We start from the raw sequence: 15105 nt of genomic DNA, 5'->3' as shown, positions 1-15105 counted from the left end.
CGTTCCATAAAGAGGAGTCTGTATGTTATCACATGCCATCATCACTCAAACACATTTCCATCAATCACGTTTACTACATTGAATCCATAGAAGCAACAAGTGAGCAGGCCTGAACATCGGAAACAAGGAAAATTAAATAATTAAAGAATAATTAACAATAATTATTCAAATAATAATTGTATATAGATATATAATAATAATATATTATATAATAATAGATGTAGAAGTTTAATATTACTGGCAATAAAACAAATACATATTCATCCATATACGTAGCAGACCTAAGAGCACATAACTACTGAAAAGCAGCTGACTCGCTAACGCGACCCTTGTGGGAAGATACGACTGTATCCCGTTTCAAAAATACTCATGGTCTGGGCTTCAAACGCTTACTGCGTGATCATAATTGGTTTTCTAAAAATGACTCGTAAGATTACAGGAGAAGCTTCGGGAGGCTCTGGGAGTTGGAGCCATCTCCATCACTGGTAATAAACACACCAGACAGTCACAGGCATAAAACGACTTCAGACATGTCGCAATACTGCCCTGTAAATTTACCGACTTCTGAAAGTCAATGCAGTAGCACAATCACATCTTCAGCACCATTTTAGTCAAGATGAGGCAATGCAGGAGGTGGCAGTTTAGAGTGATGACTATTTTTTCTTAATGTTTGGATTTACATTAGTATTTAGCAGACACCTTTGTTCAAAGCGACTTACAAGGAGCAATTTAAACAAGAACAGGGTAAGGCACAGCGTACAGTTGCAACACTGATAGCATTGTCCTTCAAAGAGTAAAGAAGAGGACAATGCATTAAAAAGTAGGAAAAAAAGTAAACAAAAGACCTCAAGGTGCAGTGTACAGTTGCAACACTGACAACGCTGACAACACTGGATGGTATTATAACTACAGTATGATTAATAACGTTATTATAACAATGTTGTAATGTTTTTTTACATTACATTACATGTAATTGATGTGCATGGTGTACATATTTGGTGCCTGTTTTCATACATTAGAAATGATCAGTAGTACATCGATATTATGTGGCTATCATATTGTAGGTGCCCTCAATATATACGCATATGGATCAATATGTTTGATTTGTTATTCGATTCAATTTGATTTGTTAGTCAAGAAATACAGACGAGCAGAATGGACTAACTCGCAGCAATCTGCAACCTTGTTATAACCTTGATAAGACATTATTGTTCTTAACAGGTTTCTGTGATTGTACAAAATTACTTATGAGAAGGAGAGTTTGAGCTGCAGCTGTCAGTCATGATGTTTAGGGTTGCGAAAGTCACTTGGAGGAAAAGTATGAGAATCAGGCCACTTGTGTGAGTGTGAGGAGGCTGACTGGCTGTTTGTTATTCCCATAGTCGCTGACGTATAGCCTAGTTTACTGCCTCTAGTAGTCTATGTGTAACCTATTTGTTTTGTATGTCTGCGTCGGTTCCAAAGGCAGACACAAACCATATCTACATGTATTTCAAACATTGTCAATTTTTCATCAACAACAGTCATGCAAGTTGAAAAAAGGGAGAGCTAAACTCTATGCAAGTGTAACTTTTCAGGAAGTTCTATAAAAAGTCCAGTTACATACAACTTAACAGTTTCAACATACAGTGTGTGTATCTGCATATCTCTGGAATAGCCAGACAGCTGTCCCAGTTCTGTATGTCATGCACAAAATAACACACACAGGTCTGCTGCACACACATAAACAGGAAATCTTGTTTTTCTTTCTCAAGGCGGCAAACACTCCACAGTCTTCAGACAGTACAACAAATAAACAAAGACAGAAGTGCATTGAGTGCATCCATTTATCTTGCAAACGTAAAAATTAACATACATATATATTTCATCTTTTACTTTCATATTAAGTTACACATAGTATATTGCACATAGAAACACATGCTGTAAAACCTCTTTGGCGTTTAAAAATAAACTGTTAAGTCCCTCCTTAGTCGCTATGTGGCTTGGAGGACATATATATAACTGGTTCCTTCGTGAAAAGTTGATGAACAGATGAGAAGTTCTGGAGACATGGCAATTTTACAAGCACTGTAATCACTTTCACTGAGACGTGACCATGAAAATATCACTGGCGAAAAAAAACCCTTCAAAATTCCTATTGGTGAAAAAAAAATCCAGAAAAAAAATCAACAGAAAAGTCTTCCTCCCAAAATCCATGTAATCCAAGAGTCTGTACGTTAAAATCATGAAAGGACAAAAGCAAAAAAAAAGTGTATTCCACAAAAAAAGTGTAAATCCAGATGGACGGACGGGAAACTGGTGTCCTTAGCTTGACATCCCAATGTGCAAGCATTTAGGCGTCCTTGCCTTGCCTGCCTCCTTTCCTAAACTTCAAACCTATCACCCCCCTCTAACCAAAACAACCGCCTGCAAAGTCCACATTCCTATGCAACCAAGTACTTAAGTGCCCATGCTGGAGACTGAAGACTACAGACAATGATAATGATTACAAGGGCTAAGAAGAATAATAGTGCATAAAATAATAGCCCTTCCTTGTTCAACACAATTAAAAATAAAGCAGAATTTTTTAGATAGAAATATAATTTAAATGTAGAACTTTAACTTCAACGTTATCTTTACACATTTAATAACTTGTTGCTACACTGTAGAAAAAAAACAGGTAACACTTTATTTTAGAAATACATCTATTAGCACTAATACATACAATGTGCCTGTATATGTAACTTGTAAGGCATGTACAAAGCAAAATCAAACATTTGTTAGTCATGTATTTGCAAATGTCTTGTTCATGCACAATAAGGGATTTATTACCAATTTAACCTTAGCAAGGAACTATTAGGCCTTAGCGTTTGCTTAGTACATGCCTTACAAGTTACTTATGCAGGCATTAACATTGTATGTATTAGTGCTTATAGATGTATCCCTAAAATAAAGTGTTACCAAAAAGCAAGCTTTGGATACAAATAGGTAGAGCTATAATACTGGCCAAAAGCTGGTATATACGTAAAGGCATGTGGCGTTAGCTGTGGGGCCCAGGGGGAGCATTGGGAAGTCAGGCTTCAGCCATCATGACGGAGAGGTTGGAGGGGCTGCAGATGACTGGATAAGCTGAGACTTTGAAGTCTTTGTCTTCTCACCTAACATTAAGAAAAATTAAGTCTTAAAATGCATTTAGCAACAGGGCTAAATAAATATTTCAAAAAAAAAAAGAAAAAGAAAAAGGAAAATCAGCCTAGCAGCATGCATCTATCTCTAATGCACACCATGCTTGACAAAGGTTGGGCATAGTCATGACTACCCTCTCAAAATGATTTTATGACACTTAAATGTCAACTTCAATTACAATTTTAATTATGTGCTGCAAGACAACCCAAAACAATACCCGCTGCCACCCTGTTATTGCGTGTAATGACTTTTGCTTTTGAAAGTCAACTGTTACATTCAACACGTGCTAATTTAAAGTCCATGTGAGAGAAAGTATTTTAGATGCAGCTTTTCAGGATCAGTCACAACGTTTAAAATAAAATTTGCAATAAACATATATCAACCCTGGCAGTACACACAATGGTAAATTGTCTGTTTCCCAGACACCTGGTACATAGACATCACACTGTCTTTGTGTACAGGGAGTCTTTTACCCAGTCAACATGATAGTCATAAGGATCTCCTTTTAAATTAAAAACAAAAAAGTGAGGAAAAGCCATTTCTCCAGTTCAGCCTCCCACCCTATCTCTTTAGTCCTTGGAGCAAGGTCATTATACTGCTTGAGCAGAACAAAACAAAGAGACTGTGACTTACTACTGATCATGATAATTAGCTTGTTGAGAATTAGCTTAGATATAGACTGCTGGAGCTACCGTTTTGAACATTATCGGCATAACATTTATGGACGCTAGATTTATTGCGATTTTATGTTAATTTTATGTCCCTTTATTTAAAATGTCAGTGTAGCTATTTTTGTGTTTCCTACACCAGTAAAAAGGTCAAACAATTTTTTTTTTTGAGTGGCACAAAGGTAATAATGCATGACGCCATGCATGAGTGAACCGGCTGAACTGATGATCCAACGTCACAACCAAGGAGATGCCACGAACGGGCCAAACACTTGATTAAAAGCCTTGGTCATACCTTTGAATCACTTTATTGACTCTGTAAATCATGGCCATAAAACCCAGGACAGCCATGCTATTATTGTGCAATGATAAAGGTTGTCACTTCACTTCAACACTGAAGTGAGAAAAGAAAAAAACGAACCAATTTCCCATGTCACTGAAAATGTGAAAATCTAGAAAATCCAGAATGAAAAAACGATTACACAATCCTAATACGGGTTCAGCTCGTACTACAAGTTACATCGAGCTCTGCCCTAAAGTAAACTGTTTATTCAAGTCTAGATTAGAGCAAGCTCTGCTAAAGTTATGGACATTCACCACAACACCACTGTCAAGACTGTGAGGTGAGGTGGGTGGGTGGGGGGCATGCCTTCACATTAGTTTGTTTAGTGCACAGATTCAGACATGCTGCAACAGGGCTCTTCAAAGATCAGAGCGAGAGAAAGTGATAAAAGAGAGAGGGCGAGAGAACAGGAGAGAGTGAGAGAAGAGGAGAGTGAGAGGCAAAGACAAGAGAGCTATAGAGTGAGACAATGGCTATGTGATTACATGAGACATTTAATTCAGATTTAAACTCACTTTAATTCTGAATATAGCTTAATTCCGCTTCGAAAACGTCATGTAAACACTTTTCGCAATTCGGAATTAAATGAAAGATCAATGTAAACTCGGCGGAACTATTTAATTCAGAATTATTAATTTGGAATTAAAAACATCATGTAAACGTGGCCAGTGTGATAAAGAGCGAGAGTGACAGAACAGGAGAGAGTGAGAGACAAAGACAAGAGAGCTAGACTAGGGTGTGAGACAATGAGTTTGGGGGAGTGTTGTTGAGAGACATAGAACATAGATTTAACCACAATGAAGTCCTCTTTTGTATGTCCTCTGTCCTCTTTTGTGCGTTTATTTTGACTAAATGCATCTGTCAAATGCAGACGTATCAATCCCAGCTGCAGAAAGTCAAAAACCCTGCCACAAATTTGATCCAACCAGCTCCCAATCAGCTGATCATAACGCAAACTCAAGACAGATACACCAGTAATTACTCAGTAAAAACAAAATCACCTGTGCTGGAAAGAAAGGGTGATGGAGGATTTGTTTTACTTCTGAGGCTAAACTGTTTTAGATTCAGACACCTCTGGCTAAATATTATGCAATGGAATGTAATAGAGAGTTGTATAAAGTTGAGCAGAAGTAGAAGAACTCTTACTAATGTAATTACAACACTAGTGGCACAATACTAAATGGTTTTCAACGTTATAATATCATAGTGTTGTAATTACACATCTTAAAGAGTACCTTCTGCTTCTACTTCACACAATTCAGGGGTGCATTCCCCGAAAGTGTAGTTGCTAGCCAGTTAGCAACTTGGGTAGTTGCCAATGGGAAATTGGCACAGCAAACAACAAAAATAGCTAACGTATTTAGCAAATATGGTTTGGAGAAATGCACCGCTGATGTAACATCACTATGAGTGTGAGTGTCAGTGTGTATGCTCCTTACCGGTGGCGGGGGGCATGCCGGGCTGTGGTGGTGGGGGCTGCTGCTGGGGAGGTTGCTGTGGGGGTTGCTGCAGGGGGCTGGTGGGGGGCCCCCCCTGGGTCATCTGCAACAGGGCCTTACGGGGGTCCTGCCAGGTGGTGGTCTGCTCCAAATGGCTACAGATAAACAGCATAGTGGAGGAGGAGGAGGAGGAGGAGGAGGAGGAAGAAGAACAGAACACAGGGTCAGACCCATGATATGACCACACACACACACACACACACACACACACACACACACACACACACACACACACACACACACACACACACACACACACACACACACACACACACACACACACACACACACACACACACACACAAGGTCAGAGAGTGGAGAGGCCAGACATTGGGAAACAACATTCAAGAGTCTGCGGAGTCTTCAAGTCAGGACAGTTAGTGTAGTAGTAGTGCATTTTTTTGCCCCATTGGAATCGATAAATGTACATTTATCCATGTAGATTTATCATGAAATCAACATGATGATATGATATCATCCAGGTAGACACAATACTAACACCAACTAACAGCACAGACCAAGAGGACATGATTACATTTTGGGAAGCAACTAGGGTTGCCAACTATTAATGAAATAAAAACATTGTTGCAAGGGGGTAAGCAGGTCCTCCCCCAGAAAAATGTGTATTTCTTAGATGTTATTTCCTGCATTATAACGCATTTTAACGTCCGGTTTCCTGTTTCAGATCAATACAGAGCCTGTGATTTTATGTCTAAATAATATACATATATAGACGATTCCGTATTTCAAGCAACGGTTGGCAACCCTTAAAGATCGCCTCTCAACGTTATTTCATTAATACTGCCGTGTTCCCCAATGTTATTGAATGTGTTACGCGTTGGTCCTGTTTTAAAAAACGCGCTGGTTGCTTTGTTTCAAGACGTTTTTGCAAGCTGGCAAGGTGGCTTGTGGAGAAACGAGAGAGTGTTCCGTGTTTCTCGTGGAAATGCGTCTCTGATTGGCTCACTCCTCCTGCTCTCGAAGAAACGCGTCTCTGATTGGCTCAGTCCTCCAGTTCTTGGAGAGAATGTAATGGCAAACAGAGTCGCCACTTCCCCGGGTGGTACTGCACTATAGGGGCGCCAGCGGAGGCGTGCAGGCTCCATTCAGGGCTGTGCTCTTTCGACAGCGACCCCTAGGTTTGCTGCAGGCACGGAGCAACCAGAGTGAGTTGGCTTTATGTATGAGGCTTTGTGCTGTGTGTGTACCTGAGAGTAGCAACCAGCTGATAGCTAAGCTAAGCTATGTTTCGGGCCACCAGACGTTGCTTGTTTTGAAAACAAGCAGAAAAAAATTACTCGACATGTTTTTAGATAAATGGGTCGATATAAACCTTTGTGGGCAACGCCTTCTTTCGACGTGACGAAACACAGAAAGGCTTTCGTGATTCGCTCGTTTCTCTGCATTATTTATGTAAATTGGGAAACACCGGGAAACACAGCCAGGAGAGTTGACGCACCGCTATGAGAGCCTTGCAAGTGAGTTTAACTTGGGGTGACCGTCCGATCTTCGAAAGGAGTGAGTAAAACTGAGTTTTATCGGAAGTTGGCCTTTAAAGCAACACATTGCAGTTAGATACAGTTTTGGGACCCCTAGGCAGACGCTTCTGTGGTAGTGCAGTTTCTTGCTCATTTTAGCTGCAATTAATAAACATGCAGTTATCTCCATAGACATATCATGAGGTGAACACAATAATATCATCCAAGTAGACAACACACAACCTCGAGGAAGCTGTTTTGAGTAACCCAAAAAGTGGACATTACTTTGTAACACATCATGATCTGATGCAAGTTGCACGCTAGATTTTATAATAATTTGTCTTATTTTAGTCTTAAGTTAACATTAAATATAGCATACGTCACACATCAAGCTATACTCTAATATATAAGCCAGAGAGGTATAAGCTAAGCACAAGCTAAACTCTATTACCGGTATACTCAAATGTTTGCTATATGTTTACTGCAATGTGCAATAATGTGCATTAGGAATTTGTGTTGGTTTTGTGTATTTATATTAGCTGTCGGACACCTTAATTTCCCTCGGTATTAATAAAAGTACTCTTCTCTACAAGCTTCTAATTCCAAAGCAGCACTCGAGACTAGGAAATTGGTTTAGAAACTTTTACATGGATGGACAAGTCAGGGAAGTGAAGGGTCCTTCAAGGGAATGTTGCCATGGGGCAATAATTAGCTTAACTGCCTGATCAATTAACACCCTACCTTTACTTTGACACTCTTTTCATAAATCAGTTACCAGACTGTCAACTGCTCCTCTTAAAAAACAAAAGCCTCTCCCCAAATTAGTTTCTGAAGACTGTGGTTGTAAACATATTAAAGAAAAAATGTTTAGCATGCTGACGTAGGGACATTTTAGCAGGCACAAAATATTGTTGAATGGCGGCCATATTATTTCCAGTTTCATAATTAATGAAATGAATACAAAATAATTAATACAAAATAGAAAAGACAGACTCTCCCTTATCTTGCATCTGCCAATATAAACAGTTATAGTCCCATTTGTCTCTCTCTTTTTCTCTCTCTCTCTCTCAGGCCTCTCTCTCAGTCAGTGGGAATGGCCCCGCACACATTTGTGTGAGCGCTCTGACGGCATGTCTAATTGCTACTTTGTGTCTGTGTGTGGCTCAGGGGTGGTGGTGGAGGTGAGGGCGGGTGGAGGGTGAGGGTAGTGAGGGTAGGACGCAGGAAAGCCCCCTTTCTCTACTCCGCTGCCTGCCTGCCCTGCCTGCCTGCCCCCACCACCCTCCTCTCCCCTTTATTCAGGGCAGTGTTGCCAGATGTGTCTGATCAAATCCCGCCCAAAAGGCTCTTAAAAACCGGCAAAATGTACTAAATTCCGCCCAATTTCAACAAATTGCATTGATTTCTACGGGCACAAAACTGCTGGGGAAAAAAACGGTAAATGGCCATTTTTTTGCCGTTTTTACCCGCAGGCGGGTAACCGCCCAATCTGGCAACACTGATTCAGGGGGGTCAGGATGGGGGCTCAGCATAGGGGGTCCCTCTTCCTGGAAGCAATGTGGACACTGTGAAGTGTCAGGGCCTTTAACAATCTGGCGCCACATTTACAAAGCTTTCACCTGCTTGACAAAGGCCCAGACTGAGCAACAACCCACAAACCCTAGTGATGCTTTATTTAGCTCCTGCAGGCGCTCTCGCTCTATGCAGCCACTATACAGACGGACACGTCTGGCCCCCCTCTCTCTCTCTCTCGGCCCCACTGTTTTGCATTTCAAACTTGAATTTAGAAGGAAAAAAAGAATGACAAAACGAAAAATTAAAATAAGAAAAACTTTTCACTTTACTATGGAGAATAAATTTCATGACGGGAGTGAGAGTGAATAGCTGTTTCTTCTAGAGTCCTAGTTGCGTGTTTAGCGTCGTTGATATATAATAAGAAATGCATTGTCCTTTTATGGGGAAAGTTCAGTCGAAGTTCTCACGTGTTTATTTAAGATTTGTAAGTCTGACACATGGAGGGTAAATTTCCAGCGAGGCAGAGCGTTTGTGCTTTTTTTTCACTAACATGACTCAGAACTAGGGAGTCCGAAAATGAAAGAGTGACTTAGAAAAATAGGGAAAGAGAGACTGAAGCAGAGAGAGAGAGAGAGAGAGAGAGAGAGAGAGAGAGAGAGGGAGGGAGAGAGAGAGAGAGATAGAGAGAGAAAGAGAGAGGGAGAGAGAGAGGGAGAGAGAGGTTAATTTCTGAGTCAGCATTTCTACCTCCCCTCCCCCGCTCCGCTCCCGCTCGGCTAAAGCCACCCATTTCCAAACCCCCCTCTTGTTTGTGCTCCTACTGATCAAAGGAGTAAATCCAGCCCTTCCCCTCCCCTCCCCTCCCCTCCTCCCCCTAAAGACCCTGCACCTCCCACAGCCAGGCCTAGTGAGCCGCCCCACCTCCACCTCCACCATCACCCCACCCCGCCCGGCCGCAGCCCTATCACTCTCTCACTCACACACTCACACACACACACACACACACTGTGGCCCAGGAAAAACAGCTCCATCCCAGCCTGTGTCTCACCAGGGCGAGAGAGAGCGAGGGAGAGAGAGAGAGAGAGGGAGGGAGAGAGAGAGAGAGAGAGAGGCCCCTTCGACAGGGTCAGAAGGAGGAGGAGGGAAAAAGAAGAGGGAGTAAGGGTTAATGAACAAAAAAAAACGAGAGAAGAAAAGAAAGAAAAAAGGCATAGGGGATGGGAAAGGGAGGGCCAGGGAGAGAAAGAGGGAGGAGAGGGAGGAGAGGCTACAGCACACTACGGAAGTGGCCCCCTCCCTGCCCAGCTCTGCTCAGCACCATTGGCTGACTGTACTCTAGTGGTCTTGTTACTATCCAGCCCATACAGCCCCCACCCCCCTTCCGCGCCCCTCTCCACCCCTCCTCACTGGTGGAAACTATGACACTGTCTATGAAAAGAAGGGAAAGGGGCATTGAAGGAGGTCCAGCGAAGGGGAGCGAGAGAGAGAGAGAGAGAGAGAGAGAGAGAGAGAGAGAGAGAGAGAGAGAGAGAGAGAGAGAGAGAGAGAGAGAGAGAGAGAGAGAGAGAGAGAGAGAGAGAGAGAGAGGGAGAGCACACTTTCTAGGTTCCTTTTAGCATAGCATATCATTGCTTTGCTACTTGTGGGAAAGTCTATTCTTGCTATGCTAGAATGCTAGAATGCTAGAATGCTTGGCCTGTTGTAACACCAGAGAGAGTAGAGAGAGAGAGAGGTTCCATTGGCCCAATGTTTCCGGGTTCTATTATTGCAAGGGAAAGGGGGGGAAATCCCCCTTTAGGCAGACCTAGGCAGACCTAAGGACTGTTCTATTCAATGCTAGGAGTATTATGACACGCCCCTTTAGGCAGACCGGAACCTGGTCATGTTAGGTGCCCATAGAAACCTATTACATTGGCGTATCTCTATACTTAAAGAATCTCTGCTGTTCTAACACTACAGCAGTGGGGCGTGAATCTGAGCTATCAGTCGTATGCGTAAGGCAGAGACGGGTACCTCTCTTCCCATCACACAGGTTTAACTGATTATGTAACCCCACCCTGTGCTGTGAAACACCAACGGCAAGCTATTCAAAGTTTCTATGTACCGCATGAAATACTGTATAGAGGATTAGTTTTTTTTGTTGTTGTTGTGTTAAGTACAGAGATTTACACAGGGCCTGTACTTAATTACCATGCCAAAGCATCACTACCAAAACTGGTCTGACCAAGAAAAAGACAGAAAAGAAAAAAGACTGAAAATGACATCAGAGAAGGAGGAGACAGCCGAGACCATGAAGAGGAAAATAGCCGAGTAGTAAAAGGATGTTTTGACTTCGCAAAGTAAAAAAAAGCATTGCCGCTCAGATATAAAACAGCTGTTCTGTTTGATTTTTTTCTTCTTCTTCTTCTTTCGGCTGTAGGTCACATCCCTGGTCTCTAGTTCTTGCAAAAAATGCAAGGAGTTATCCTGCCAAGGTGAAGTTGCAGTTATTGGAAGTGGCAGTCTGAGAGGACGAAAAAACCCTAGTTTCTTTGTCTGCTACTAGACAAATACTATGATATCTGCAGTAAAGAAGAAGGATCACCACACACTGGTGGACTTAGTTTTGCTGTTTTTTTTTAGGTAAACTAACCTACATGAAAAACAGCAAAACTAAGTCCACCAGTGTGCAGTGATCCTTCTTCTTTACTATGGAATACTGATGACTGCACTTCACCAGCACCTGGAACCTGGCTGTGCATAGGAGTTCCAGATCTTTGAAGACTATGATATCTGATTTGCACACCAGTTGCATTTAACAAAACCCAAATCAGTACATGAAGCAAAGCCCAACAACAGCTGGCAATAGCTGAAAATCCCCAAAGTTTCAAGTTCTTTTTAAATGAAAATGACAGATCGGCTTGTGCGATGCAATCTATGGCTGCACATTGCCATATGCATGCATGCGTTACAGAAGTGGCAGCATGTGGAATAAACTCAAATTAGACTAGTTACGCTCTTCATAAGAGTAAGAGTACGTGTATGCACATATCACCTCTCTAAGGCCAGGAGCAGGACAAAGCGAACCCGATAGTGGAAGGAGTAGAAGTCTGCACGCTGTAGCTCAGCTTGGAATATTTATTCAGGTTGAATACATTGTAGCCCCTTAATGCACGCCGTACCTCCAGTGGCACGCTGTAATAGTCATTGAAATGTAACTACCTTAGCACTACAATACTATGACACAACACAGGCCCTTTAGGAATGCACCACGACTTGGTCATTACCATACTGGTAACAACAAATGTGTAAAGCTGTGTCTTAATGGGTTAAAAGCAGAGCTACAGTGTGCAGACTTCTAATCCTTCCACCTAGTTACGCTATTCACATTTGAGTAGAAGCAAAACTACAGTATACAACAATGGCCCTGAGGTTTGCACATCATGACAAACTCCTCAGATATCAAAAACACGGCATCCTAACTGATATACTAAACAGATTATGGTCCTTGCACTTTTTGTCTTTACCTGTAGAGTCTCATAACAACATTTCTATGACAGTTACCAAGAGCATTAAGTAACAGATGAAAACACAGCAACTACAACTTTGAAGACAGTAAGGTTATAACGTAGGCTATGGGGTTGGTTACCCCAACAGGATCGGTTGACTGGTACTGATTCAAGCCACATCATTCGGAATGCACATGACTGCATCCTAGCAAATGTCTTTAGTTAAGAGGCTATCAATTGATCGAAACTTCCCAAAAGTGTTAAATCATCTTAAGACCGAGCTGACAGTGATAGGCTAAACACATAGTATGTTTACGGCGGGGATCAAATGCAGTGGGGATCAAAGAAGAGAAACCCTTTAAAGAGCTAGAGCTAGGATGTCCTGGTGTATTACACAGAGGACATAGACATCAAATCCCCCAAGTTAATCTCGACCACCTGGGGAAGGTCTTAAGCATAATACATGCAGCCATGGGAACACTCCGGCAAAACAAATATTTTCTTAGTTACCAGTTGTTTTGTTTGCAAGTCACTGATTAACCATTTTAACCATTTTTATTTGCCACTTCTCCTTTCATGTATGAAAAACTCCTTTAAAGTATAGCTACAAGGCAAACTCATCCACTGTGACATGGCCATGGTACACAGATGAATAACAGCAGTGGACAACTATGGGAACAGGTTTATAGACAAATAGCCCAAAGACCTCCAAGGTGCCCATTTGGTTTCTTTTTTAAAAATATATTTTTGGTCTTTCTGACTTTATTCATGATAGTACAGTGCAGACGGTGAAAGGAAATGAGTAGGGAGAGAGAGACGGGGAAGGGTCGGCATAGGACCCGGGCCCGGGAATCGAACACGGGTCAGCCGCATGGCAGGCGAGTGCCCTACCGGGTGGCCACGGCAGGGTCACCCATTTGGTTTCTTAAATGTACAAACTGGTAGAAGTGCGGCACCAAATGGGTGAGAAGTACCACTCTGCCTGCAGTCGGGAACAATAAACTTCGTTTTTACTTTCACCTCGTCAGAAAAGTAGGATGCAACTCATTATAGAAGCTCTTAACACAACACAACAGGCATTCTCTCTCTCTCTCTCTCTTTCTCTCTCTCTGTGTCCCCTCTGCAATAGAGCTGTCTACGGCCCAGCATGCCTGCGTCTGTGTTTGTGTATTTATGTTTAACTTGGTACACAAGTCTGTTTACTGGGCCACTGGTGTTAGGTGGACCACCTGGGTGTAACACGAGCTCCCACCAAACACTCAAGATGGCCGCCCCCCCCCAATGCACGCAATGCAATGCAGCTCCTCCTCTGCTGGGATCAGGTCCGGCGACAGGAGAGAGGGGGGAAAAACAGGTCACTTGTCCTGGGCCCAAGGAGATAGGGTGGGAGGGGAGGGGGGGCCCAGAATTGGGTCCTCATAACTACACTGTATGTATTTTGAGGGGGCGACCTTTCAGATGACTTTGTCCCCGACCCGGAAAAAAACATGTCAGCCAGCGGCCCTGCCTCTCCGCCAGTGTTGCCAGATTGGGCGGGTGCCCGCCCGGTTGGGCTACTTGGGATGAGCGTCTGCGGGTAAAAATTGGAAAAATTGGCCATTTGGCGTTTTTTTTCAGCCGTTTTGGGCCCATAGAAGTCAATGTAATTTGTTGAATTTGGGCGGAATTTAGCGCATTTTGGCGTTTTTTTTAGAAGCTTTTGGGCGGGATTTGGTCAGACACATCTGGCAACACTGCTCTCCAACTCCAACGCCAACGCAGCTCCCATACATACGCCAAAGCCCTGTTTATAAATAGGAGGCTCTTTACAGCCTCTTCTCCTCTGCTGGGGTTACTATACTCGCCACTCGAGTCATGCAGACCAGACAGGCTGTCAGCCACACAGCACAACACAGCGCAGCACTGCAATGCACTGCACTGCACGCCCAATCAGAGGGGCATCTTGTCAGCAGGCTAGGCAGGCAGGCAGCCGCTGGGGACCCCCAAGCCCCTACATCAGGGGTGGGGAACCTATGTCTCGAGGGCCGTTTGCGGCCCTTGAGGCCGTTTTATCCGGCCCCCGATGTAATTTTAATGATATGTAGCTTCACATGAAATATGACATTTTGTAATGGAAAAATACAAATTCAGAAAATACAATTTCAATACAATTAAGTTATATTCAGGCGACCTAGAGAAGGTGGTGTCTGTTTTAAGGATTCCTGGCTTCAATTTAGGCCTTAAATGCAGGGGGAAATACTGGTTTGTGTTCATAGTATGGCCCTCGAGGGACTTTTACAGCCCTTGGATGAATTTGAAGCGGCCCCTCGAATGAAAAAGGTTCCCCACCCCTGCCCTAGATAGTGGATAACAACAGTCCACACTTTCATACAGTAGTGGCAATTTTGGTTCAAATGTTAATTTAAAAAAAATATTTGCTTGGGTTGCCTCTGCGCCCTCTGTAGAGAGAGACTCAGACAGTGCGTTCAGGCCGACTGAGAACCGTGCTGGAGCCCATTCCCGCACCTAATCTCGAACTGGTCGTCGTGTTCACGCCACAGACATTAACGTTCGCGAAACGGAATGTTGGTTCGTAATGCGAACCGCAAAATACTTGGCTTTTCCTCTGCGAACCGTGACGACAACGTGGCCATCAACAGGTTCATCCGGGTAACCGAGTCACGTGCAGGAAAAGTTCGGAGCCCGGTATGAGCAGGTAAGCACTTTAGTCCCGAACGTAACTGGTGCGGGCACCGACACTGGTTCCGTTCTGGTCGGCCTGAATCCCATAAGAGAGACTGGAAGAGGATGTCCTTCCCCATGACCACCACACAGAATGGAGAAAATACACTCAACAAAAGGGGATTTAGGCACTCCTAACCTTTCCGTGACCTCACACAAAGACCCCTTACAAACCCCAGCCACCATGAAATTATAAGGACATAGCAAAAGCAAGGAAAGGAAATATTG

At 43.0% G+C, this 15105-nt stretch overlaps 1 protein-coding gene across 1 annotated transcript in view; it reads right to left on the bottom strand.

Moving 5' to 3' along the window:
- Positions 1-15105, bottom strand: part of yap1 (Yes1 associated transcriptional regulator) — a 56588-nt gene that overhangs the window by 32630 nt on the left and 8853 nt on the right. The window contains exon 3 of the mRNA XM_063205828.1: positions 5616-5770. Within this exon, the coding sequence (XP_063061898.1) occupies positions 5616-5770 (155 nt within the window). The remainder of the gene's footprint in view (positions 1-5615; positions 5771-15105) is intronic.

The sequence above is a fragment of the Engraulis encrasicolus genome, chromosome 8 (assembly GCF_034702125.1).
Source record: "Engraulis encrasicolus isolate BLACKSEA-1 chromosome 8, IST_EnEncr_1.0, whole genome shotgun sequence".
In the NCBI taxonomy this organism is placed as follows: domain Eukaryota; kingdom Metazoa; phylum Chordata; class Actinopteri; order Clupeiformes; family Engraulidae; genus Engraulis; species Engraulis encrasicolus.
This window is presented reverse-complemented; position numbering and strand designations above follow the sequence as displayed.